The following is a 26185-nucleotide window of genomic DNA, read 5'->3' on the forward strand; positions in this document are numbered from 1 at the left end:
TTTGGGCTGGGGCGCAGCTGAGCCTGCTGGCTGGTGCAATCTCCCGCACGCCTTGCATTGATCCAAGAAAGGGCTGAAACAGTAAACCCGAGCCGGAGCAATGGCTTCCGGCCGCGGCTAGTGAGCGCGACCAATGGGGATGCGGGCCCTGTAGAGAGGGCCAATCAGAGCAGTTGTCTGCTTGTGGTGCGGGCCAATCTGAGGCGCCAGCCGGCACTGGAAGAAGGCAGAGGGTCGGCACTAGTGACACACTCGCGCAGCCCACGCGTTCTGTTCTCTCCAACTGACTCCCCGCCTACGCCGCAGCAGCATGGACGCTCCGAAGCAGGTGGTCAATTTCGGGCCCGGGCCTGCCAAGCTGCCACGATCGGTAAGTCCCAGCGACCGCGCGGAAAGTGCATTCTGAGCGAGTGGCTGTGCATCTCTGCTCCGGTAGCTGTGCATCACCGCACTGGGCGCTGGGATCCCCATCCCTGCCTCTAGTTCCCCGTACGCTCTAAACCAGAGTGTGCCCAGTTCAGGATCTCTCGCAGGGTGCTTCTGGAGAAAGGTAGCTGGGGGAGGAAGCTCGGGAAACATGCCTTTGCAGCTGCTTGGAGGTGTGCACGACTCAGCCCGCTGGGGCATAGCTGGCGCGTCGCTGTAGTACAATTGGAGGCTCCTGCAGACTACTTTCTTAGGCCCCCGCGTGGGCTCGGCGAAAAAGAGAAGGCCCCTCATTCTGCGTTCACCTCGCGAGCAGTGTTGCAAGCCAGGCAGTATTGAGTGGGTGCATGAATGGATGCTGTGTGAATGAATGTTGAATGGGGATCACGTTAACTGGAAGGGATTGCTAAGTGGAGGGCCACACATGCCCCATCGCCCCCTTCCCCCACTCCCCTGCCCTGTGAACAGCGTTTGGATTAGCCGGCACTTTGAGAACATTGCTTTTCAAAAACGTACAATAAATTTGAAAGCCTTCCAGTCCCTCCTTGTCCACCCCCAGAACCTACCCTTCCCTAAACCCTTTTTCTCAGCTGTTTTGCACGTCGGGTTTTTGTTTTTTTGTATAAAACCGGCTTGTCCCCAAAAAGCATTAGAGTATTCATATTCTGGTAGTCTTTGGGTTGCTAGCCTAGTTTACTTTACTTTGTTCTGGAGCCAAAAAATGTTTGAAATCCTCCCCGCCAGACCTTTCTAGTGCAAGTGGCGCTCTCTCCCTGCCTTCCCAAACCCCAGCCAGGTCCCAGGTCCTTGGATCCCCTCGCCCCAACCCGTGGCAGCTGTGAAGAAAGCGAAGTCTCTGAAGTGCCTTGAATGCGTTGACAAGCTGCCAAGGCTCTGCCAAGGCTGCTGCTGTTGGATTTTTATTTTTCTAACCAAGATGATTCTGACAATATGTTGTAGCAATAGGAGGCCAGTTACTTCACAATTATCTTTTGTGGAACCGGGAGGATACAGATCCTCCTCTGTATCGTAAAAACAGAATCTTACAATTTTAGAAGGGAAAGGACGTTTTACTTTTCTAAGGACAGCGCTCACAGTAGCTGAGAGAAAAAGACATTTTTTTTCTCTGCTATTGCGGTCCGTTTTAGGAGAGAGTCTCTGCTAGAGCTGTGGAAATGTTTCCTGTACCCTCCTCACGCTTTCCCCCTTTTATTCCTTTGGGTTCAGAATATGGTTCCCTGTGCAATTTGTTATGCATTTATTATAATGACAGTTGTCATCAGTAATGCAATTATTTGTTTATTATTTATTTTCTGGGGAGGATTTTTGCCCTCTGATGTGCCCTGTAACCCTGGGAGCAGATGTTGCTTTGTATGTAACTCGATTTAATTGAATTAAAAGGATTAGAAGCCCTGGCTGGCGTAGCTCAGTGGATTGAGCTCGGGCTGTGAACCAAAGTGTTGCAGGTTCGATTCCCAGTCAGGGCACATGCCTGAATTGCAGGCCACGGCCCCCAGCAAATGCACATTGATGTTTCTCTCTCTCTCTCTTTCTCCCTTCCTTCCCTCTCTAAAAATAAATAAATAAAAATCTTAAAAAAGGATTAGAGAAACTTTTCAAACTTTGATTTAATCCCAGTGGAAAATTCGTATATTTTACAAAATGACCAAGTACATACGTGATTATAACTAAAACAAAAGCCTCATGAAAAATAGCCTAATTAACTACAACATACACAATTCGTATTCTATTCTGTGCTATTATGTTCAGTTTCATTTAAAAAATTCTTTGTGACCCACAAAAGCATTCTGCAATTTGAAAAAAAGAATCTCCATTGGATTAAGAGGACGGTGCTTTATGGATGGAAGTCTTAAAACTCTTTGTAATCGTTTTGGATATAAACTTATGAATATCTTCAAAGAACACTATCTATAAGAGAAATATAGTCTTAAACGGAAGTTCAAAGATGATTCTATTACAGATGGATGTTGCTGTTTACTGAAGGGGAGGATTCCCTAAAGTTTATTTGATCAGCCAGTGCTAATAAGCATCCAACAGTTTGCAAAACAATGACAAATTCTTGAACTCCCTTTTCAATGGAATATTTTTGTCTAATTCTTTATTGTTCAGTATTGTTTCTTCAGGTAAGTCGCATTCCAGTTTAGATGGTTTTATGATGTCCTTCTTAACCTGTATCTTTTAAGGAGACCATCTCTGATAGCTGGATGCTTCTACAGAAGTCTTACCTCACCCTATTTTGTACACATTTTTTGAGCTTTTCTTTGTCTCTTTTTACTTTGTGGCAGTTCTCACATACACAGAAGTAGAAAGGGAATAATATAAAGCCATCCATTGACCCGTCTCTGAGATTTAACAGTTCTGGACATTTTTCTGATCTTGTTTCAACAACCTCCCCTCTCATTACCCCCCCGCCACACACACACACTCACACACACCATCTTTCTCCTCCTTCCCCAGGATTATGTCAAAGCCAATGCAGATACCAGTCATTTCACTCATAAACACGTCAGCACGCATCTCCGATGAGGGCTTGCAAAATAGGTATTTTCCTTTTCAGTTTGTAGTTACTTGCATTTTACATGCCTTTGGGGAAAAACAAACAAACAAACAATGGGTCTTCTCCCTAGCTGGGAGAGATTTAGCTGTGGCCCTCACTCCCCTCGCCTCTCCCTTTCCTGGTGCTGGGATTGGCCCTAAACTGGGTCCTGCTTTCTTTGTTGCCCCTGTGAGATAGAAAGTGGTTATGGGACTGGAGGGATCCTGCAAGAAGGGCCAAGGGGCTGGCCAGCGCACACAGCTAAGTCACCCTCTGGAGCCTCAGCTGAGGTTTCTCATGGGCAAATTAGACACAAGAATATCACCCTCATGGTTGAGTTGTTGGGACCAAAGATGAGTACATCAGTCACTCCTGGAGGAGTCCTCATTCACAGCAGGTGCTTCCTAATTCATGCCTACCCCACCCATCCAAGGCAAGCACCTACACCAATCCTATGGATAATCTAGTTACCTGTTTAATTTGGGGCCTAGCTGACTTTTTTATGTTGTTCCCTGAACCCAGAACTTGATGCATTTTGTACTTTTACTTTAAGACAGTGGCAAATGAGATTGTGGAGGGGACATATTTTAGTTTTTCCCAGCAGTTTTATCTTGACATTTAAAGAATTGCCATCAGGAAAATTTTATACTTGCTTATTTTCTTTTAAATCCAAGTGATTTTAAAAAAAATCTAAGCTAATTCATGCCTTTGGAAAAACTGTGTCCTAGCATCAATCATGTATGATAATTTCACACCCAACTTTTGTGAAAATTGCATCTTCTGGGTTCTGTGGGAGGAAGGGGATTGGCTGTGGGTGGGGACAGAAGCTTCCTGATCTCATAGGTTCTGTGGGTTTGCCCCTCCCCACCCCCCTCCCCACCCCCAGGTTTGTTTGTCCAGAAGAGCTGTGCACAGAATGTTTAAATCACCTATTTTCTTTTATTTTTTTCTAGGTATTGTTAGAGATACAAAAAGAATTATTAGACCACAAAGGCATTGGGATTAGTGTTCTTGGTAAGATTTATTTTTGGATTCTGTGAATGTCCAGGTTTCAAAGAGAACTAATTTAAATGCATCAAACCCCTAATTTCTACAGGGTCTTTCTATAGGCTTTTGTAGATATATTTTTAAAATTTAATAATTTTAGTTACTTAGTTGATGGAAGTGATTTTGGAGTCAACATAAACATAAATGCTAGTGAAATTTAGTACATGTCAGCATTTCCTAATTGGTTTTGTTATTTGTAGGGGCTGAGATTGGAAAGTTCTTATAGCCCTGGCTAGGTGACCTAGCTGATTGGAGCACTGGCCTGTACATCAAAAAGTTTGCAAGTTCAATTCCCGGTCTGGGCACATACCTGCATTGTGGTTTTGATCCCTGGTCTAGGTGCATACAAGCAGGAACTGATTGATGTTTCTCTCTCACATCAGTGTTTTTCTGTCTCTCTGTCTCTCTCTTTCTCCCCATCTCCCTTTCATCCTCCTTTTTTTTCAAAATCAATAAACATATCCTCAGGTGAGGATTAAAAAAAAAGTTCTTACTTTTTTGCATATCAGTGTCCCAGACATTTATAGGAAACTTGGCATGCAACTCTGCTTAACTCAATTCCCAAACATTTATAATATTGCCTCATGTTCATTTAGTTTTTACTATACTTACAAATGAACTGATTAATAGTTTATAAATATATAAGCTTTTTATGTAGATCTTGCCAATTAATAATTTCATTAAGTTTCTCTCCTTTATATGACTGGGAAAGAGGACCTTTGAATTCTGGAACTTACTTTCTTTTATTGAAGTTTTCTTTCTTTTTTTGTTTTGTAGTTCCAAAGACTGTATAGTATTAAGAGACCATAGGGTTAACTGCATGCTCATTGCTATTAAATATTGTTCCTGTGTGTGTGGGACATGCACTTAGATGTCTGTAAGGTGAGCTCATGGTGTAGACTTTTGTCCTGTTGTCCCGAAGGGCAAACATCGCACATATGTCCATGTTTGTGAGAAGAGAGGTTGAAACTGCCACTCAAAAAATCATTCTGCTGTGAGGTCTGTTCAGAAAGTAGACACCCACGTTATGTGAAAAACAGTTATTTATTGAAGAAGGTACAAGATACAAGAAACATCATGCAGTGACGCCTCAATCCCTTTCAAAGTAGTCACCTTGAGACCTCACACAGTTTTTCCAGCATTACTTCCACTGTTCCAAACATTGCAGAATCCTTGGTTGTAATCTCCATTAGCTGCCCTCATATTTTCCTGAATCTTATCGACAGTCTGAAATCTCTTCCCTTTCAAAGGTGATTTTAGTTTTGGGAAAAGCCAAAAGTTGCGGAGTGCCAAATCTGGGCTGTAGGGGTATGAGCCACCTTGGTGATTTGATGTTTCTCTGAAAAACCCTGCACAAGATGTGATGCAAGAGTGGGCACATTGTTGTGATGAAGCTGCCAATCACCAGTTGCCCATAGCTGAGGCTGTTGTAGTTGTATTGCATCTCAACTGATGAAGAACATTGAGGTAGTACTCCTTATTAATTGTTTGGCCTGGAGGGGCATACTTGTGATGGAGAACACCTTCCTAATAAAAAAAAAGTTAACATGACCTTGATCTTGCTACAACCTTGCTGCATCTTCTTCAGGCATGGAAAACCAAACAACTTCTGTTGGGACAGCGGGACCTTTGTTTCCGGATCTTACCCATAGACCCACGATTCATCTCCAGTTATGACCTTGATGAGATCTGGTTTGATGGTAGCACTTTGAATCAAGTCATCAGCAACTGCAGCACGATGTTCCTGCTGCTCTGGTAGCTGAAGCCATGGAATGAATTTTGCCATGACACATTTCACACTAAGACCTTGCATCAAAATCTTGGACATAGGTTTTGGAATCCCCAGATATTAGCTTCTAGTTCTTGCACTGTCAGTCACCGATCTTTGTCGATTGCAGTCTGCACACTTTCAACATTCTCACGTGTTCTGCTTGTTGCAGTCCTTCCATAGCGGGGATCACTTTCAACAGATCCTCAACCATCTTCAAAGCACTTGTGCCACACTTTTGTTTGCACTGCACACTCATAGCATCGTCTCTGAAACCTTCTGAATCATCTGAATAGGTTTCATAGAGGAAAGTTCAAAGATTAACACAAAATTTGATGCAGATTCGTTGCTCTACTCGCTCAGTCATTTTGAATGCGTCGGCCACACAGTACACATGCTCACTCAACAGTGTCTACCACCCAACTGACTGGCAGTGAAGTCATCATTGTTCACACATGTGCATTCCAGTCCACTCTCTTTGGCTGCCAGATTATATCAAAGCTGCACAAACCATTCTTGTTATATTAACAATGGCTGGACTTTTTCTGGACAGCCCTCGTAAAACTACACTGCTTGCAATTTGAAAATCAGTTTGGATTTTTCCCTAAATGAAGTGAGTCTTGGCCCATAATTTGAACGCAATATAACTATAACTATTTCTACTTATTCTTTTACTTGTAAATTCTGTTGTTCTTTCTGAAGTTACTTGTGTTCATTTGGTTTTCAGTTGGTACTTATTTTGTTATCTTTCCTTCCACAGAAATGAGCCACAGGTCATCAGATTTTGCTAAGATTCTTAACAACACAGAGAATCTTGTGCGGGAACTGCTGTAAGTTTAAAATTTTAAAGACCAGACTGTTTCTTTTGCTTGATAATATGTATGCCTGGGTGTCTATTACATTATTTTCTGTACTCTGCTGTTTAGAATGTTTGACAAGTAAAAACAGTCTTGTTAAGATTCTCTCAAATTCACCAAGTTAGTACCTAATGCTTGTTATTTGTTACCCATCCTGCATTTATGTGTTTTTATTTTAGGTAGTGTGTCCAGAGATTTGCAATCATTATATCTAGGAAAGATTTTCCAGCAGTTTAGAAGTTCAGCTGTCCTAAAAGGGGTTTAAATGACCAAGGAATGGCCATCTTTGTTGGCATTGTTAACCACAGTGCAGTTTGCTGGTTCTGGAAGTACGGGTCTCAAACAACCTGTCAGAATCGCCTGGTTGGGGGAAAGAGTATTAAAAAACTCGAATGCTGAACCCTACCTAGGCCTGCTGTCACTTTTAATAGGCTTTTTGGGTTATTTTAAGAGTTTTGAATTCCAGAAACTGCTGCTCCAACACACTGTCCTAGGTTGTCTGTGCTGCTTTTCTTACCCAGAGGAAACCTTGAATACATTGCTATGTAAAGGAGAGACCTTATGATATCAGTGTAGTCACATAAATGAATATAGTAACCTTGGAAACACACACCTTTTTTCCTGCTCACAGAACTAGTGCACTTTCAAGATAGAAAGCTTAGAAAAAACAAACTCACAAATTAAACTGGAGTTACCTATAACCCCACTCGTCTGGGGTAATCGTTGTTAACATTTTAGGGTTCATCCTTGTGTTCTTTCATTAACAAAATTGGAATTGTACTAACTGTTTCATTCCTTTTCTTTTAAATTGCCTTGATAAATGCTTGGTGGGGGGCTTGGTACTGTTTTTGTGAAGAGCAGTAGAAACCCATTGCAGGGTCAGTGTTCACAACTGTGACCACCTGCTCAGCTTCAAACGCCAGCTCTGCCCGCTGGGTCACAGGCTGTGTCCTCCATGGAGGGAGTGTTGGGGACCTTGGCCCTATGTGGCATTTGACCCACGTGGCTGTGATCCTCTTCAGACTGGACTCCCAGTTCAATTTGTGGGCCCATCCCCTTATCTCCTGCCAAGTTCCTGCCTTGTATCCCTGTACCTAGGCCTCTGTCCAGTGTCCTTCCCTCCAGTTCTTGGCCTTGTTAACCACCCTGCATGTGAATAACACAGCCCTGGAACCCTGCCTTGGGTGCCAGTCCTCCAGCTGCTGAAAACCTCACGGGTAGAGTCTCCTCAGGCCTGCCTGCACGCTTTGCCGTCCTGCTGAGCACGGAGATAGGCAGGCATGGCTCAGAACCAGGTTATTTGCACACCACCTGTTTCCCAAGACCCTCTTGTACTGCTCTGGCCTTTGGTGCTTGTGCCTCTGCTGGGCTCTGTCCCCTGCTGTCTGCCTTCAGTCTGCCTGCTCCTAAGCTCCGACCTCACTCAAAGGCTTGGGTCCGGGTTCCACTGCCTAGTCCTTCTGGAGCAGGCTGTATCGTACCGCTGGTAGTCATCCAGCCATCATTTGATTTTCCATGCTGGAGTCAAAAAATTTCACTCTTAATCTCGATGTGTATTGGGTGCCTGATTATGTGATTAGACCTAAAGCGTAAGCAAAGATCCTTCTCTATTGTTTCATAGCATGGACCAGCATATAAACTCTTTTAGGACTTTTGGTTGCAAGGGACAGTAGCCCAACTCCTGGCCTAACTGTAGAAAGGAATACACTGGCTTTCTCTCTTTCTCACCCGTGCCCTTCCCTCCTCTCTTTTCCTCAGGTGCACTGCTATCCTTGCTTTTTTTCCCCTGAGCTCCACAGACCGTTCTTTTGCCACTGTAACTTGGTTCCTAAGCCCATGCAACCCACCTGGCTGACTCTTTTTACCTCTGTGACTTTCTAAATAAACTTTTGCTTGTATTTGGAAAAAAAAGAGGAATGTATTACCTTGCATGATGGAAAAGTCTAGGATGACTTAAGAGCTTAGATGATGCCAGGAAGGTCTTTTTCTCCGTCCCCTGGCCCTGCCTTTTCATGTGGTAGCTTTATCAGGTGCACACCGTTGGTTGCAGGGTTGGTTCCTACCAGGTCATTGTTTCCCTCAATAAAAAGAGCTCTTCTTTTCCAAAAGTTTAAGGTGAGTAGTCAGAACCAAACCCCAATGGCCAGCTTGGGTGCTCATCCCCTAGAGCTGGCGTTTGTCACTCTTGAACAGTGTGGACTGAAAATGGCAGTGGGATCATACCCTAAAGGAGCAGCAGGGGGTTACTAGCTTCTGTCCAAACAGTAACCATAGGCTTCCACCAAAGGGCCAGTAAATAGTTGTCCAAGAAGTGAATAAATGACTAGATTTGGAAAGGTAAAGTGGTAGTGGGACTTTCCCATTTTTCTGGTGGTATCTCCATCCAAGTGCCAGTAGGGAATCACTCATTCTCCAGCTTGGACCCTGTGAGTCTGTAGTTATTGTCTCCTGTGCTTGTGCCCAGAGCTGTTCCAGACAACTACAAGGTGATTTTTGTGCAAGGAGGTGGGTCTGGCCAGTTCAGTGCTGTTCCCTTAAACCTGATTGGACGGAAAGCTGGAAGATGTGCCGACTATGTGGTGACAGGAGCTTGGTCAGCAAAAGCTGCAGAAGAGGCCAAGAAGTTTGGGACTGTGAATATTGTCCACCCTAAACTTGGGAGTTATACAAGTAAGTGTGGGAGTGGAGGTGAACAGTGGAATGTTCACTGGCATGTGGTCCCTCCTCAGATACCCAGTTACTCCTGCTCAGGACAGTCTGCACTGGTTTTTATTGTTTTGTTCCTCCTTCTTGGTAGTTAGTTGGATACCATTTAGATCGGATGGCTGTACTAGTTAACACTACTAAATGGCTGCTGCTGAAAGCGGATTCATGAGCTCACTTGGCTGAAAAGCCCAGGGTCTGGTTTGGCTTTAGGTATGGCTTGATCAAGGGCCTCAACATTAATTCCAGTCCTGGTATCCCTCACTGTCTCCTGTGGTGGCTCCACAGTCAGGAAAGCTGTCCCCTCAGTTTTAGAAGATGGTTGCAATCTCTGTTGATCTTATATTCTCCAACTTTCAGTGCCTGAGCTCAAGCATTCCCATGACAGTCTCACGTCTCATGTGTCCCCTTTCAAATTGGTCATGTGGTGGCACCTGAGTCACATTGTACCTTTGGGGCTTCAGGTGGAATTGATTCCACTGGAACCACATGGGCTGAGAAGGAGAGAGGCTGGATCGCTAAGAGGAAAATATTAGACTATTGGGGGACATCGGATAATAAGGAAAAAACTCAAAACTCACCTGCCGTATCTGAAGATTTAACAGTCAGCAGAGTGAGACTGATCATCCTTTCAGGATGGGGGTAGTGATTATAGATGCAGGATGGAGAGGGTGCTTTTACTTGTGAATGCTTTGGAATCAGTCTTTCGCTGCTAGGAGAGGGGAGTTATTCCTGGTTGACTCCATCTACATAAGGAGTGAGGAGAGGAGTAAAAGTGTGGTGTCTTCAACTTGTCTTCTGTGGTAGAAATTCCAGACCCGAGCACCTGGACCCTCAGCCCTGAGGCCTCCTACGTGTATTACTGCGCTAACGAGACCGTGCACGGCGTGGAGTTTCACTTTATCCCTGATGTCAAGGATGTGGTGCTGGTTTGTGACATGTCCTCAAACTTCCTATCCAAGCCAGTGGACGTTTCCAAGGTAGAGTGTTAAAGAGGGGACCCCAGCATCCTGGTTTCTGTGAGAGCAGTTGAATATACGTGTATTCTAGAACAAAAAATGGTTGGGAAGCTGTGGGCCAGCAGAGACCCTGAGGCCAGGGCAGCTCCCACTGAGCAGGCCAGCAGTCTCTTGATATTACTGACCATCAGATGTGTAATTCCTGACATTCCCAGCCCTGTGTCAGTGACGGCCCCCCAGGGTCACACTCGAGTCCTTGGGGAAATTGATTTGCCTTTGACAGTGGCTCTTAGAAAATTTTTTAGTCAATATATTGGGAGTGGATTGCTGTCTTCGAGGGGAGATGCACATTACCCAAGCTCAGGGTACAGGAAGCCCCCCTTGCCTTGTATCCACTCCAAGTCCAAGAGCATTCGGGCATAGGTTTTGAGTGGTGCACCATGGTGGGCAGTGGGAGGAGTGTACCCAGGTGCCTGCGACAAGGGGGCATAACATCTGTAAAGCATTTTTTAAAAATGACTAAATTGTAATCTTCCTTTTAAAAAAATTTGAGGTAAAATATACTTAACATAAAATCTGTCATTTTACCATTTTTAGGTGTGGTTCAGTGGCATTTTAAGTGCACTCACACTGTTGTGTAATCATTACCACCACACATCTTCAGAATTTTGATCTTCCTAGACTGAAGCTCAGCACCTGTTACACGCTAACTCCCTTGTCCTTCCTCCCTCAGCCCTAGTCACCTCCGTTTGTGCTGTCTGTATCTATGAATATGGCCACTCTAGTTACCTTGTATAAGTGGAATGATACAGTATTTGTCCTTCTGTGTCTGGCGTATGTCACTCAGTAGAATGTCCCTGAGGTTCATCCATGTGGTAGAATGTGTCAGAACTTTATTCCTTTTTAAGGCTGCATAATATTCCATTGGACATATATTTTGGTTATGGCCTGGTATGTATCATTAGTTACCTTTTACTGCAAATTCTAAACAATGTCATCTGTACTCCTCCTGGGCCAGGCTGTCCCCTCTTCCCACGTGGGACACCAGTTGGTTTTCCTTAAGTTTTCACGGGGAGACATGGGAGAGGGTTCTATATTGTACATGACAGAATGTCCTGAAGTACCTTTAAAGATCTGTTTCTAAAACTTCTCTCTCAGTCAGCTTATCTCATTATGTTTCAGCATTCTTCTGATTATCCCTTTATACAAATGCAAATAGATTAGAAATTGTGGCTTTTTTGGTTACCAAGGACATTTTAGCCTCCCCATTTTAAAGACTAGCTTGGGTGTCCGTGGAAAGTATGCAGAGTGGATATGAATATGTATGAGGTCTTTACAGTGATGTGCCTGGGCCAGCCCCTTACGGGGGAGAAGGGCCCGGCGAACTGGAATCTGCAGGCCTCTGAACGCACGAGTGTCTCAGATGGCGATTCCTTTAGGGGAGAGAATATGCTCTGAATAGGAATAGAACAGTCACTTCCTCATAAAAATCATGTTTTAGAAGGCAGTTAGGAAGTTTAAGTACACTGCAGGAAAATGACCGAGTGCGCTTACCATGGCATGTTTCCTTGTTTTCAGTTTGGGGTGATCTTCGCCGGTGCGCAGAAGAACGTCGGCTCCGCGGGGGTCACCGTGGTGATCATCCGCGATGACCTGCTGGGCTTCGCCCTCACGGAGTGCCCCGCCGTGCTGGAGTACAAAGTGCAGGCCGCAAACAACTCCTTGTACAACACTCCTCCCTGCTTCAGGTGACTCCGCTGGGCTGCCTCTGGGCCGGTCGAGGGGGTCTCCTTTCCATCAGCGCAGAGGCGACTTTAAAGTAGAGTGTGTTTCCGTGAGCTGGTGACCTAATAGCCTAGGTGTCCTATCAGGAACCTCTGTCCTGCGAAGGTAGCCTTAGTGCTTGGCAGCAAACATTCTGTCTTGAGACAAACACCTTCCTGGTTTTTCGCCCATTCTGCATGGGTCCTGTAAGTGGCACTCCAGGCCTCTCAGCCTGCCCATGATCTCTTAACTCCCAGATTCAGGTGGTTTGGTAAAGCCTTTGTGACACATGGGATTTAACAATTGCCTGAGAGATCTTACTACTAACTAGCTATGTGACCTTGGGCAAGTCACTTAACCTATCTGTGCAGCAGGTCCCTTCAGAAGTAATACTAGTACCCTCCTCATTGCTGGTTGCTGTGAGGATTAAATGAGTTGAGATACATACATTCAGTGCAGTTAGTGGGGGCCTGGCACTTGGTGTTTTATAGGTGTTAGCTGCTACATGGGTATTGTTGTTTCCACTGTTAGTTCCCAGAGCCTTACAAGGAGAGGGAAGAGCCGGAGTTGATGGGTTTATGTTTCCAGGGCAGCTGTGATGTAAAGTAGTAATATATTATGTGAATGACTCTTTAATCTCCTAAGCAGTTTAGGAGGCAAGTACTGTTCTTATTATTCTCATTTTGCAAGTGAGGAAGCCAAGGCTACACTTATAGGGAGTGGCACAGCTGGGATTTGAGTCCAGGCAGTCTGTCTCCAAAGCCTGGGTGTGTACACCCTGAACCTTCGTGCTCTTCGCAAGCAAAATCATCAGTGTGGATTTGTTTCTGATTGAAGGATGCCATCTTAGGAGGGCAAGTGGCTGCTGGAGTTCAGCTCCCCCACTGCCGGTTTTGTCTGTGATAAGTGGAAGCTCATTCTGTGTCCCCTGCTGTCCTCAGGGAACAGGGTGTTCTTGTGTGAAGTCTCCTAGTTGCTTGTAAACTCCACTGGGCTTCACCCTGCTTGAACGTGTTTCTAAATATCTGTTAGGGATGGGGCAGTGGGGGTGGGGGCGTTGCTGAATCGATTGCTCACGTCAGGGGTTCGAGGCAGTGGAAACGCAGTGCTCACTGGCCAGCCTGGAAACGACAACTGGGCGTGCTGTGTGCTGAGGGCAGAGTTGGGGACCCTCAAGGGCATGGCTCCTGGAGAAGGGGCTTGGGAGCCAGGTCATACAATGGCAGGAGTTGGCTCTTACCTGTTAGGAGGTGGGGCCAGGGCCTGACTCTCAGTCAGGTGAGTCTTTCAGGGGCCACCTCTGGCTTTGGGAAGGTGGAAGGAGATGGGGAGAGCACCTTTGTGGCCTGGAGGAGCAAGGGGAGCTGTCACTCTCCTGGTACCTTCTCCAAGAGTTACTATGAAACACACTTTTAAAAATGTAGTGAAAACATGAATATGCTGTTTGTTAGTATTGGGGAGGAATCAGTGGGAACAGTGAGAATATAGGCTTGGCTGTGTAATGGGAGATGAAAGGAAACGCAGAGGAAAGTCCTAGAACAGGAACTTTTTTTCTCGGGTCACTCTCCAGCTATGGCCCTAGGCCTTGACCGCTTGGGCAGCTGGTCACCTAGGGGTGGGTGGGGAGGACAGAAAGGCGGAGGGCAGGAACTGTCTCCCTAGCACTTGCCTGCCTGAGGGGTGTGCTGAGCCCGAGACAAGGGCAGAAAAAAGGCCAAGTTTCTTCCCCAGACAGATCAGAGTGGTGGTAATTGTCCGTCCTGGGCAGGATAGTTAATATGTGATTAGAATCATGTAAATGGAGAAGATGAAAGAGCTTGGGTTAAATGTATTCTGCCTGGAGACAATTCCTGGAAGTTGCTTTGCTTTCTTTTATCCCCAAAGAAGAGAAAGAGAACAAAATAAAAGTCTGTATAATTGAGCAATTACCCTGAATTTCTAACTTGAACAACGTAGAGTTCATCTGCAGTACTTAAACATTCAGTGTTAGAGAATGGTAGCTCATCCAGCTGAGAGCAAATTTCATACACAGAGACATGAAGCTTTGTGCAAAACATCCTCCCCAATCCTTGAATGTCAGCTCAGGCCTTCAGAAGACTCCAGAACTTTCTGTCACACAGAAATTCTTGAAAAGGTCCGAGTTTGAAAGGAAGCCTTTTTTTTTGTTGTTCTTTTAAAATCAGAGCCAAGTGACTGCAGGCCCTGGGAAGCTCATGTGAACTGTGCTGGATGACTGACTGGCGTGCAGTGCAGATACGGGCTTGTAGCTCTGAGCAGTGAATTGGGGTAGAATAAAGGACACTCGGTCATTCTGTTTAACCCTTTAGTGGAACACCTACCTTGAGCCCAGTTAGTGAGTAAGCAGAAAGATGTCTACAGTTTTTTTCTAACCTGTAACAGTTTTTACTTCCTGTGATTAAATGAACCCATAAGTATAAATTCATTTTAGTTGTAGTATGAAGTAGAGTAATAAGAAACAAACTAACCCCACTGATTCAGGCCACCTTTCTTACCTGAAGGGGTTTAGCCTTGTCCACCATCAACTCCAGAAGTTCATGTGAAGAGTTAGAATCTTTAGAACAGCAGGGAGAGTTTTCTGGTGACTTCCGGTATGATTTTCTAAGCCCTAGTGCACAGGGAGTAGTTTGTATTGCTTTTAAAAATTTATAAAAGTAACACATGGTCTTAGCAAAGGTTTCTGAAGTGACCAGACCCCACTGGGGTGACCATTAGTAATTGCTGGCTGTGTGTCCTGACCGACCCCTACTGGGCATAGGACATGCAGAGCCATATAATTAGTGATGAGAACGGAAGTTCCCATACACCCTGCTCTGTGAATTCCTTTATTCCACCCAACAACATATGAACATGGCCATATCTGCTCCAATGGCTGCCCTTTTCCCCCTTTGACTTGCTGTATGGTATTCCATAGAGCAGATGTTCTGTGGTTTATGTGGTCATGTAACAGGCAGGCTGAGGTGGCAAACCCATGCTCTGTTTGCAGGTGGCATTTTGGATGTGAAAGTATAAGTCAGTTCCTAGTGTTGCACTGCTAGTGGGGACCAAGTTGCAAAGCTGTGTGAACATTTTAGGGCCCTGTATTATGAAGATTCTGGATTGCAAGGGGTAGAGACACGAGTTCATAATGAACTGAAAGCTGCGGTAAAGTCATAGGCACCAGACATCCTTCCATTCTGGGGATGTCTTCTGGTCCCTAGGGAGCCCTCTGCCTCTTGGTAAGGCTTCAGACACCTAGGCTAGGGGTGCTGTCTCTGGACAGTGTGTGAAATGGGTGGGTTTTCTGGCGACTCTGCCTGCTCCAACTGCATTCAGGTGAGCCAGAGAGCTGGGGCAGCGGGCCTGAGCATCCCAGCTGCCGAGGAGGCAGTGTGTTGCTGCCAAGGTCCGGCTGGGACTGTGGACCTGGCCTGGGCCTTGCCGAGGCCTTTGGCTGTGATGATCGAAACAGTGGCTGGGGGACCCTGGGATAACAGAGCTGCAGATAAAAGCGAACTGTGACCTCTGGAAGATACTGTCAGAGAACAGGCACATGGGTGGTTTTTCCTTAGATCTTGTGGCAGGGTGTGGTATCTGTGGTTGGTGGGGAGCAAGCAGTTTTGGGGGATTCTGGAGGATCTTACAGAGCAGAGGGGTTGGCAGGCAGCATCATATCTGGAACACACTCATGTCCACATACACACGTGCAGTGATGCCCCGTAGCAGCTGCGCTTGGCAACTGTCTGTGATGCTTGATGCCAGCCTGGCTGCCCCACAAGGAGGGGAGCTAGCGGCTCAGGGTCCCAGAGAACCTGGGGAAGCTGAGGCCTTTGTTACTAGTGAAAAGTGCTTGGGCATTGCAGTCAGACTGACTATGGTTGGAATGCTGGCTTGATCAGTGCCTTGCTGGGAAACTTGAGCCATGTTAAGCTCTGAGCCTCAGTTTCTTCATCTGTAAAATAGGATAGCAATAGCTCTGACCTCAGGATTATTGAGATTGATAAAAGGGAGAACAACCATAAGATCCCTGGTCTGAAATAGACCTCAGGAATACTCATTGTCTTCTCTTATTTCTTTCTCTTTTTCCCCTCTGATTTTTCTCAGGCTTTATCCAGAGAGCTATAGCTGAGACTGTATTTACCCAGGGTCTGTTTTCTGCCTTGCCCTCCCTTCCCTTTCTGCCGCTAGCTACTTTTTCTCATTTCTCCCAGATCTGTCTGGAGAGTTAGGATGGGGAAGCTTCTAGAAAGGCTTCAGCATGGTTGTGGTTGCTGGGCAGCCCAGTGTTAGTTTCTGCTGCCTTCTGAGGGTGGAAACACCTGGGTCCTTCACTCCCTGGATGATTCAGTGAATACACTTCCCTGGGACAAGCGTCTGGCTGTTAGAGCGTTTTAGGGAGGGGCTTTCAGAAGATCACTGGGGAACCACCCACCACTCTTCAACATCAGGTGTTTGGGCTTAGTTTTGAGCAATGAAAGATACTACTAATGACCACTTGTGTGGCCCACCTGCCGTGTGCTAGGCCCTCTGCTAAGCACTTCGCCCAACCTGTCTCCTGCAGTCCCCATGAGCCCTGAGGTCTCACAGGTGACAGAAATGTGAAGTATGTGGTTCCAAGCTCCATGAAGGACCGAGGTTCATTGGTCCTCCTGGAACCAGGGATATAAATCCCACCCTGCCTGCTATTTCTGATCTTTGCTTCTCCCTGCTGGAATGTTGACGTCCTATTTTCTGATGAGCGTCCTTCTAATGTTCCCTGGGCTCTTCACCTCATGTCTCACAGTTTCACCAACACACGTCTGCCTCTTTCTCCTCACTCCCAATTCAGAGAATGCCCGGGAAGGCTCTCATTCGTCCGGCAGGTCCCCTGCCCAGCTGTGAGACCAGGGGAGCAAGGGATTCTGCTGGATCTGCCTGTCGCATGGGAAGGTGGGGTTGGGAAGAGCAGGGCAGTTAAAGTGCCACGTGTCCACCAGAAGTTGGTGGGTCTCCCTGGTTCCAGATGAGACAGCTGAGGCTTGGGTTCCTGAGGTGACTGATAATCTGTGTAATCTGATTATCAGACTGGGTAATCAGATAATCTGTGAGTGAGTGGCAGCACGGAGACTGGAGTCTGGACGGAGACTGGAGTCAGGACGGTGACTGTGCGAAGCCTGTGCTCTGAGCGCTGTGCCACGCGGCCTCCTGCCAGGCGCAGGGTCCCATGCTGTCTATGGGGCGGAAGAGCTGAATTCCTTTTGCACATAAGATAAAACAGTAAAGGGAAAAAGCTGTACTGGGAAATACGGGCAGAGGACTCTGGGAGTTTAGGAAGTGAAGGATTAACTGAGTGGGGTGGGGCCAGAGGCCTGAGGGTGCCTGTGGTGGGACAGAAGGTCAGCATGGGGAGGCAGGGAAGTGTCGTGAAGGCCGCGTGAGGCCTTGGGCTGGACTCGTAGGGGCTGGTGTGGCATCCAGGGAGCAGTCTAATTAAACCTCTGCTCTGAATGGCTTTCTGAGGCCTAGAATCGGGTTGATCTTGCCCTTGGTCTACACAGGGGCCCCCTTTCGTCTTGTCTGTGTCTGCTGCCATTTTAACAGTTTGCTCAAATGCCTTTCCACTTTTGCAAAGCTGAACTAAATGGATTTTTTGTTTTAATCTTTATTGCAGCATCTATGTCATGGGCTTGGTCCTGGAGTGGATTAAGAACAATGGTGGTGCAGCAGCCATGGAGAAGCTTAGCTCCATCAAATCTCAAATGATTTATGATGTCATTGATAATTCACAAGGATTCTATGTGTAAGTCCACAGATTTTATTTCACATTTTGCCTCTTGTGAATTTTAAAATTGTACACATCAGGGGCTTTTGGCAAATGGATGCATTCACCTTTCTCTGGGACATTGGTGGGCTGGTGAGCTGGGTGGCTCTGCATCCATCCCCACTCCAGGAATTCCAGCCTCTGACCTGTCTCCCAGTGGGCGGTGACATTTTTTACAGTAAGGGCTTCTCCCAGGCTGATCCCCTGTTCCCACTGCCTGCTTCCTCTGCGTGCTCCCTGGCAGAAAAACACACAGACTTGCTGGAAGCTCTCGACCTTATCTAGGAATTCATAGCCATGGGTTAAATAATGAGGCCTGAACTGGAGGAGGAAGCTATCGCCTTGGCTGAAAGTGAAGGAAGGGCTTTTAGATGAGCTTGAGCCTTGGGTGAGAATATAATTAGACAGAGAAGAGGGGAGAAGTATTTTTAGCAATTTTTAGGAAGTTCAAGAAATGACCCCACAAAGCTACCAAAGGGAAGAAGGTACAGTGTTTGGGGAGAAGAGACGGGGCTGCCCGGAGGGATGGTCTGTGCCGGGACTAGAAAGTCTGTGGGAAGGTCTGAGGACATGCTTAATCTACTTGTTCATTTATTCACTCATTCATTCATCCATCCATTCCCCCTGTCTATCCATTCTTCTGTCCACCCACCCATCCACCTACCATCTATCCATCCATCCTTTTGAGCACTGACTCTGGGCTAGCCTTGTTCTAGGCTCTGGGGAAACTTAGAGCAATAAGTTGTCTTTCTTGACTTCCAAACAGTGCACAGAACCTGAATGTGAGTGAAAGCTTTTGCCAGCTATTGTGGAGGGGAAACCAATTTTTCTATTAGCTTTTGGCTTCATATATTTCTCAGGATATGTGTAAAATATCACCTCACAATAAGGGAAGTGATACCTCTGGAGAAAACCTCGGGAATTAAACACACACACACACACACACACACACACACACACACACCCCTGAATTCTTTCTAAGTCCTTTAACTCCAAACACCCAACCTGGGCATTTCCCAGAAGGCAGCCTGCCAAAGCCAATGTGCCAGATGGGTCCTATTGTGGGGAATCTAATCACCTTCCCATTCAAAACTCTTGACCCAGAGCTTGCATCCTTTTCAGAAAAAACCTCTTCCTGGGAACTTCCATCTACCCTCTGGGCCACCTGCCCAGAAAATGTCATCCTGGCTCATGACATTCCCATGGGACCTGGGTACCCAAGCCAAGGACAGGCTTTCACTCCGCCTCACCTTAGTGTTTGCAGCTGGATGCTCTCCAGTTGTCCCAGCACTCACTTGGGTTTTCAGGAAATTCTTCACTTCTCTTTCAAACTCTGGAAATATGGCCCCAAAGGGGAGGTAGCCACTTCAGAGAGCAATACCAAGTATAACCTAGTATTAGAATTTACCATTCGCCACCACCTTTGCTTCTCATTTGTGTCCCCTATTCTGTGCCCCCTGACTGGTAAGGCAGCCTCTTTAATGAACACAGTTCTGGGTAGTTCCCTGAGGGTTGCACCAGCTCTGCCAGTGACCTTGGCAGGAAGCTCCAAGACCAGTGAAGACAACCACAGATGTCCCTGTGCTCATTCCATGGGTTAACCACCCAGATGGTGCTGCGTGACTCCAAGTTGAGCCCACATGAGCAGTATAGCATTGAGCTTAGAAACCTTGTTTTGCCATTTAACTACCTAGCATGCAAACTTGAGCAAATGACCTTGCTCTTCTAAACTCATCTGTACAGTGGATGTAATAATGGTACATACTTCTAATGAGGATTAAGTAAAAATGCATGTGAATAAAGAGTGTATAATATAGGGGTTAAGTACATGTGCTCTTGCACTGGTTACTTGTACAAAGCGCTAGAAACAGTGCCTGGCACAGAGGGAGCATTCCTTAAGAGTTAGCTCTTACCCTGGCTGGTATAGATCAGTGGATTGTGTGCAGGCTGAGAACCAAAGGGTCACTGGTTCGATTCCCAGTCAGGGCACATGCCTGAGTGGTGGGCCAGGTCCCCAGTGGGGGGTACATGAGAGGCAACCACACATTGATGTTTCTCTTTCTCTCTTTTTCCTTTCCTTCCCCTCTCTCTAAAAAGAAATAAATAAAATCTTAAAAAAAAGAGTTAGCTCTTAATATTATTATTTTGTGGTTATTATGGGAAGTACTTAGGGTATTCCTGACATGGTGCTTATATTAGATGTTAACTTTAATATTATAAAGATATCCAGACCTGGCTGGGTGGCTGGATTGGTTGGAGTGTTGTTCTGTACACCAAAAGGTTGTGAGTTCGATCCCCAGTCAGGGCACATACCTAGGTTATGCGTTCGATTCCTGGTTGGGGTGCGTATGGAAGGCAGTGGATTAGTGTTTGCCTCCCACACTGATGTCTCTCTCTCCCTCCCTCCCTCTCTTCCTCCTTCCCCTTTTTTCTCTCAAAAAAATTTAATAAAAATATCTTTGAGTGAAGATTTAAAAGAAAAAAGATGTCCAAGTGACAGAATCCGAATCCGTACCTGAGGTCACCTTTCTTACCACCTTCATGTGGGGTCCAGGCCTGAGGAGGAAAGAGAGAGAGGGTAGGAGAAAAATGCAGGTTTCCATTTTCTGTCATCCCAAACTCCTGACTGCTTCTCATTGCTCAAGGATCCCATCCAGTGCCCAGCAGAGCATGCCTTCGGGGCTTCCCACGGTTCCTGCCCTTCCTCAGCTGGGGGGCCGACACTGCAGTCTCGGCATAGAACCTGCCGAGGGGCCCCTCGCCTTCGCAGATGCAAGCTCTCTGCTAGAGTGCCTGTCCTTTGGCTCCTCCCGTCCCAACTGCTCCCCTGTCCCCTCCTCTGGAGCCTTTGTACCTTCTCAAGGGCAGAAAGAATTCCGTGCCTGGCTCTGCTTCCACAGCCCTTTGCTGCTACCACACTCCTCACACAGAATTTTAATTTCCTACCCAGCCATCTCACTAGATTGGGAGCAATTAATTCCCCTGAATCTTTTTTCCTGTCCTCAGCCTCATACCAGAGAGCACCGTGTAAGTATTTGCTACGTACCACTTTCATCTTTCATTTCTAGCTTTCAGAACATCAGTGCTGTCACGGTAATGTCTGCTCTCACACTTGGGTGATTAAGCAGGGTTGGCGGGAGAGCTGGGGGGTGAGCTCGAAACACAGATTCTTGATGCTTCCCCCTTTTTGTTTGTTTTTTTTCCTTTTCTTAAATTAGCTCTGCTTTTTGCTGCTTCACCTTTATAATTGGACCCTCATGTTGGAAGCCTGAGGCAGTAAAATATCAAGAATGTATCCACTGAATTTTTAATTTAAATGTCAACCATGACACCTACCACTTCCTGAGAAAGGGGGACCCAGAATTCAGGCTCCAAGCCTAGTATCAGATATTTGGTTTCCCTCCTTGGTCTCTTCTTCGTGTTAGGAGCACACTTGACTCCTATTAACTTGAACAGGAATTACGGATGTGCCCTCAGGGGAGAGCATAACTTTTAATGCGGGCTTCCTCACACTGCTTTTATTTGCTGTTTAATTTTAATGAATCCCATGCTGGAGAAGTGGAAGATAAAGACAGGATGTGCTTGAGAACATGGAGAAAGAGGGTTGTTCCATATTTTACTTTTCTTTTACTCCAGACAAGCATGTCAGTTCCTCTTTCATTTGTCTCATTCGGTTGTCAATGAAAAATAATTTTGGCTGCTTATTTTCCCAATCAGAAACTGAAGCCACATCCTAGATAAAAAATTCTCTCATCAGTTTGAGAGTCTGCATAAGTCCTGTGCAAGGTACTGGGAATAAAAAGATAGATTGAGTTTAACAGATGCTTATATTGCATTTACTCTGTTCTAGACACTGTTCTAAATTGTATCAGTTATCTATTTTTGTAACACAAACACCGCAAGGCTGACTTAAAATGACAACTGTTTTCTCTGCTTGTGGTTCCTTGGGTCGGCAGGTGGGGCTGGGCTCAGCTGGGCAGTTCTGCTGCTGCTCTCACCTGGGGTTGCTTATTCAGCTGAAGTCATCTGGTGATTCACCTGGAGCCAGTGGTCACAAATGGCCTCGGTCACATGTCTGGGAGTTGATGCTGCCTGTTGGCGGAGCCTTACTCCCAGCAGGCTAGCTCAGGCTAAGTGATGTGGAAGCAGTGTTTTAAGAGGCCAGGCGTAGAAGCTGCATGCCCCGTGCGATCTAGGCATGGAAGTGGCATAGCATCACTTCTGTTGCAGTCTCTTGGTCAAAGCAAGTCACAAGGTTGGCCCAGATTCAAAAGGTTGGGAGAACTAGACCCAACCTCTTGCTGGGAGGACTGTAGAGAAATGTGTGGCCATTTTTAAAAATACACCACAAAAATTTTCTAAAAATATACTTAATCCTCACCTCAGCCTTGTGAGGTAGGTTCCATTGTCCTTTCTACTCTTCAATAGATGAGGAAAGTGAGGCACAACAGAGAGGTTAGTAACTTGCTCGAGGTCACACAGCTTGGGACTATGCAGTACAAGAAGAACTTTGAAAACTGCTGCTCATTATTTTGAAGTCTTTCAGCCACAATGAGAACCAATACATTTTATTCTCTGCAGCCTTGTAGCGAATGCATCGCTCATACTGCTGTGTGACTGCCATATGTTTGTTGGAAGCTTCATCCATGTTGTACCACTAAATTGTCACAACTAGTCTGAAATGTAGCCATTGTTATTCCCAACATTCAGATAAGGAAATAGAGGCTCATAGAGATTAGGTACACGTCTTACGGGAGAATGTTGACTCACTGGTCTGTCTGCAAGAGGGGTCTCCCTAAGTTGGGGGTGTCCAACTCATTTTCACCTGGGGCCACATCAGCCTTAGGTTGCCTTCAAAGGGTCGGAGGTAATTTCAACTCCTTAACAGTTAAGGAGTAGTTACATTTACACAGTCCCAAAATTATTTTGGCCCTTTGAAGGCAACCACGAGGCTGATGTGGCCCCCAGTGAAAATGAGTTGGACACCTCTGCTGCCTGATTATAAATGTCCTGGGGCATGTTTTTTTATTTTTTAATCTTCTGTTTGCATCAAGAAAATGTTTGAGCATTTTTCTGTTCATTTGTTAATGACACTTGCACATTTTAGAAAAGTTGCTGGAGTAATAAACATGTTTTTCAGATGTCCAGTGGAGCCGCAGAATAGAAGCAGGATGAATATTCCATTCCGCATTGGCAGCGCCAAAGGGGACGATGCCTTAGAAAAAAGGTTTCTCGATAAAGCCCTTGAGCTCAATATGATCTCCTTGAAAGGGCATAGGTGAGTACACAGCCAGACTAGAAGGTCATCAGAGCACAGATTCAGTTTTTCTTTTTTTAAGATTTTATTTATTTATTTTTAAAGATTTTATTTCTTTTTAGAGAGAGGGGAAGGGAGGGAGAAAGAGAGGGAGAGAAACATCAATGTGTGGTTGCCTCTCACTTGGCCCCAACTGGGGACCTGGCCCGCAACCCAGGCATGTGCCCTGATTGGGAATCGAACTGGCGACCCTTTGGTTCGCAGGCTGGTGCTCAGTCCACTGAACTACACCAGCCAGAGCTGGTTTAGTTTTTCAGATGCGGAATGAAACAGGTCTCGGAGCCCGTACAGCCTGGAGGAGCAGTTATTGTAACTTGGTGGAAATACCATTTGTCACAAGGATAATCCTTCCTCTTGTTGCTTATAGAGCCCTTAGCACGATTCCCTTGTGGAAAGCATGGTGGAGCCACAATTCCAGGGACTGGAAATTTGTGGTAAAATTACCCTTGAAAATGTCTTAAATTGATCTTACAGCACAGGGGTTACCATCCACGTCTGATGAGGCAGGTGCAACCCTGTTTGGTGTAAGAACAGATTGCTGGTGCTCTCTGCAGATTGCAGATGGCAGTAGGTACAGATTGCAGCTGAACATTAGAGAGAGTAGTTAATCTTGCTTGCCCTGTGACAAATACATGTCCTTGTCACACAAGAGGCAAGACATCTACCTTGCAGTGGTTGCCAGCTCCCTGCTTCCTGCTGAGTTCATCCAGGTTATGTGGGAGCTTGGTGGACCTTCACTGCATTAGGAAGAATTTGCTAATGATTAGATGGCTGAAGCTCCCAGCCACCTGTGGGGGTGACTGGAAGGAGGGTTTGTTCTGATGCTAAACTAGATGCTTTTGTTAATGGCAGCGTCTTTGGTCATTCTAGGTCTGTGGGAGGCATCCGGGCCTCTCTGTATAATGCCGTCACGATTGAGGATGTACAGGAGCTGGCAGCCTTCATGAAGAAATTTTTGGAGATGCATCAGCTGTGAATGCATCCTCTCCAACATACATTGTACCCCCAAACCATGTCCAAATTTGAAAGTAACTCAATGGCTTCAAAAACTTAACCATGGTATTTTTCTCAAAGGAACATGCTTATTGTAGATTTTTCTTTTGTTTTTCGAAGAACAGCAAGATATCCACAGCTCTGCAAAGCTCGTGGAACAGACACCGTAATTTTGACTGGAACCGGAAGCTTTTAAAAAAACCTTTAGCTTTTCTAATGATTCCAGCTTATGTTAATGTCTTTGCTGCTGCTTTTTCTAGCTAGATCTCAGAATTCAGACTTGCCTGTGGACTTACACAAAGTATTAATGTTTCAAATTTGTAGCATTGAGGGTGGGTGGGGTTCTTTAGGTGCTGAATTGGCTCCTTTCCAAAATGACAGCAGCAGGGGCTCCTGGGTCCCACAATTGTTAATCCAGGTCATCCTTGACCACGTGATGAGTGTTTAGGAGTTCTAGGCTAAAGGGCCAGTTAAAGATCATTATACTGTTACTCTCATAAAGAGATAAAAATGACATACCATATGTTTATATAGCAAGCTCTGTTTTTAATACCAAATAGTTTATATCTCTATACATTTATATTTCTAATGATGTGGTACTCAGTAATATATGTAGAGACTTTGGGAATTTGTTAGAATCCTGGACCTTATGCATCATATATAGCAGTATATTTTCAATGGTTTTGTCTCTCTCCTTCCTTTTGAAGCTGCTTCAAAAGATTTAGAGGCTCCCCAATTCACTTTTTTTTTTCCTTTCAGTAGGTAGAAGAGAAGGATGGTTGGTTGGCTCTTTACTTTTCAGTTATGCTGTTAAACTAAAAAAATCTCTGTTAAACTCCCTTATCCTTTGTTCACTTGACCGTTCTCACTGCCGTGTTTGACCAGAGTGATGCAGTGAGTTCGGGGAGATCCTTGCTGAAGAGTCTTTTCTTTTCCCCTGTCAGTGTTATCTACTGTCAGTTTCTTATCTACTGTCAGTGTTTTATGTTGAATATGTGATGGACATTAAAGTTCTAAAACACCTAAACCTTTTTCAGTGAATTTCTTTACCTGCTTTTTAGACAGGCTGTTCTTTTTTAAACTTTATGATGGGAAAACTCCAGTCTAAAAATAGCATCTGATGAGCGTGTTTAATGTAGTTCAACCAAAGCTATAAGACGAGTTCAGTGCTTGCGTTTTTCTAAAAATGCTAGTTTTCTGTTGGCTTTTGGAATGGACATTATCAGCAACATCACCTTCCAACATACTTCGTGGTGGGAGTCCCATGAATTCTGTTCTCCTTGGGCCAGAAACACGACAATAGGATGGTTTTGAGCTATCATTATTCTTCCTTGAATTGTGTAATGAGGACTGTACTGATCTCTCAGCCTGGGTTATTTGGATTCCCCTGGTCAAGGCTAAACCTCCCAGTCTTGGTTTTTTCATCTATCAAAGGAGGATTGAAATAATTCCCCCACTTAACTTAGGGATGTTTAAGAATTTACAAGGGCTCAATGTAGGATGTGAATTATAGCCACAGCAAATGTTTAAATACAAAAGACAGCCAGTCCGTGGAATCCAGCTAAGTGTTCACATATAATAGAGTCAACCTCTTTTTCCTCATCCTTTTTTTTTTAAATCTTCACCTGAGGACATGCTTACTGATTTTAGAGAGGGAAAAGGGGAGAGAGAGAGAAACATTGATGTGAGAGAGAAGCATTGATTAGCTGCCTTTCGTGTGCACCCCAACTGGGGACTGAACCCACAACCTAGGCATGTGTCCTGACTAGGAATCGAACCCATAACCTTTCAGTTCACAGCGTGATGCTCCAACCAACTGAGCAACACCAGGCAGGGCCTTCATCATCCTTTTCATGTGATGGTTGCAAGTTCCTGTGGTTTGTACCAGCCCCAAGTTGCTTGATATCCACTTAATTCCATCCCCATTTCTGTGGCCAGCTCTGTTGTCGGTCCTCAGCAGACTACTTTGGCAGCTAGTTGGACAATTAATTCCCTTG

At 45.5% G+C, this 26185-nt stretch overlaps 1 protein-coding gene across 1 annotated transcript; it reads left to right on the top strand.

The window, feature by feature from the left end:
- The first annotated feature begins 214 nt into the window (after positions 1-214).
- Positions 215-25215, top strand: PSAT1 (phosphoserine aminotransferase 1). Its single transcript, XM_045840445.1, has 9 exons — positions 215-370; positions 3937-3997; positions 6559-6628; positions 9120-9325; positions 10166-10338; positions 11896-12065; positions 17729-17857; positions 23019-23156; positions 24066-25215. Exons 1-9 carry the CDS (start codon positions 311-313, stop codon positions 24169-24171), a joined length of 1113 nt encoding a protein of 370 aa, XP_045696401.1. The 5' UTR covers positions 215-310; the 3' UTR covers positions 24172-25215.
- The last annotated feature ends 970 nt before the right edge of the window (positions 25216-26185 follow it).

Source organism: Phyllostomus hastatus, unplaced genomic scaffold, assembly GCF_019186645.2.
Source record: "Phyllostomus hastatus isolate PE091 unplaced genomic scaffold, TTU_PhHast_1.1 phas_contig_34, whole genome shotgun sequence".
NCBI lineage: Eukaryota > Metazoa > Chordata > Mammalia > Chiroptera > Phyllostomidae > Phyllostomus > Phyllostomus hastatus.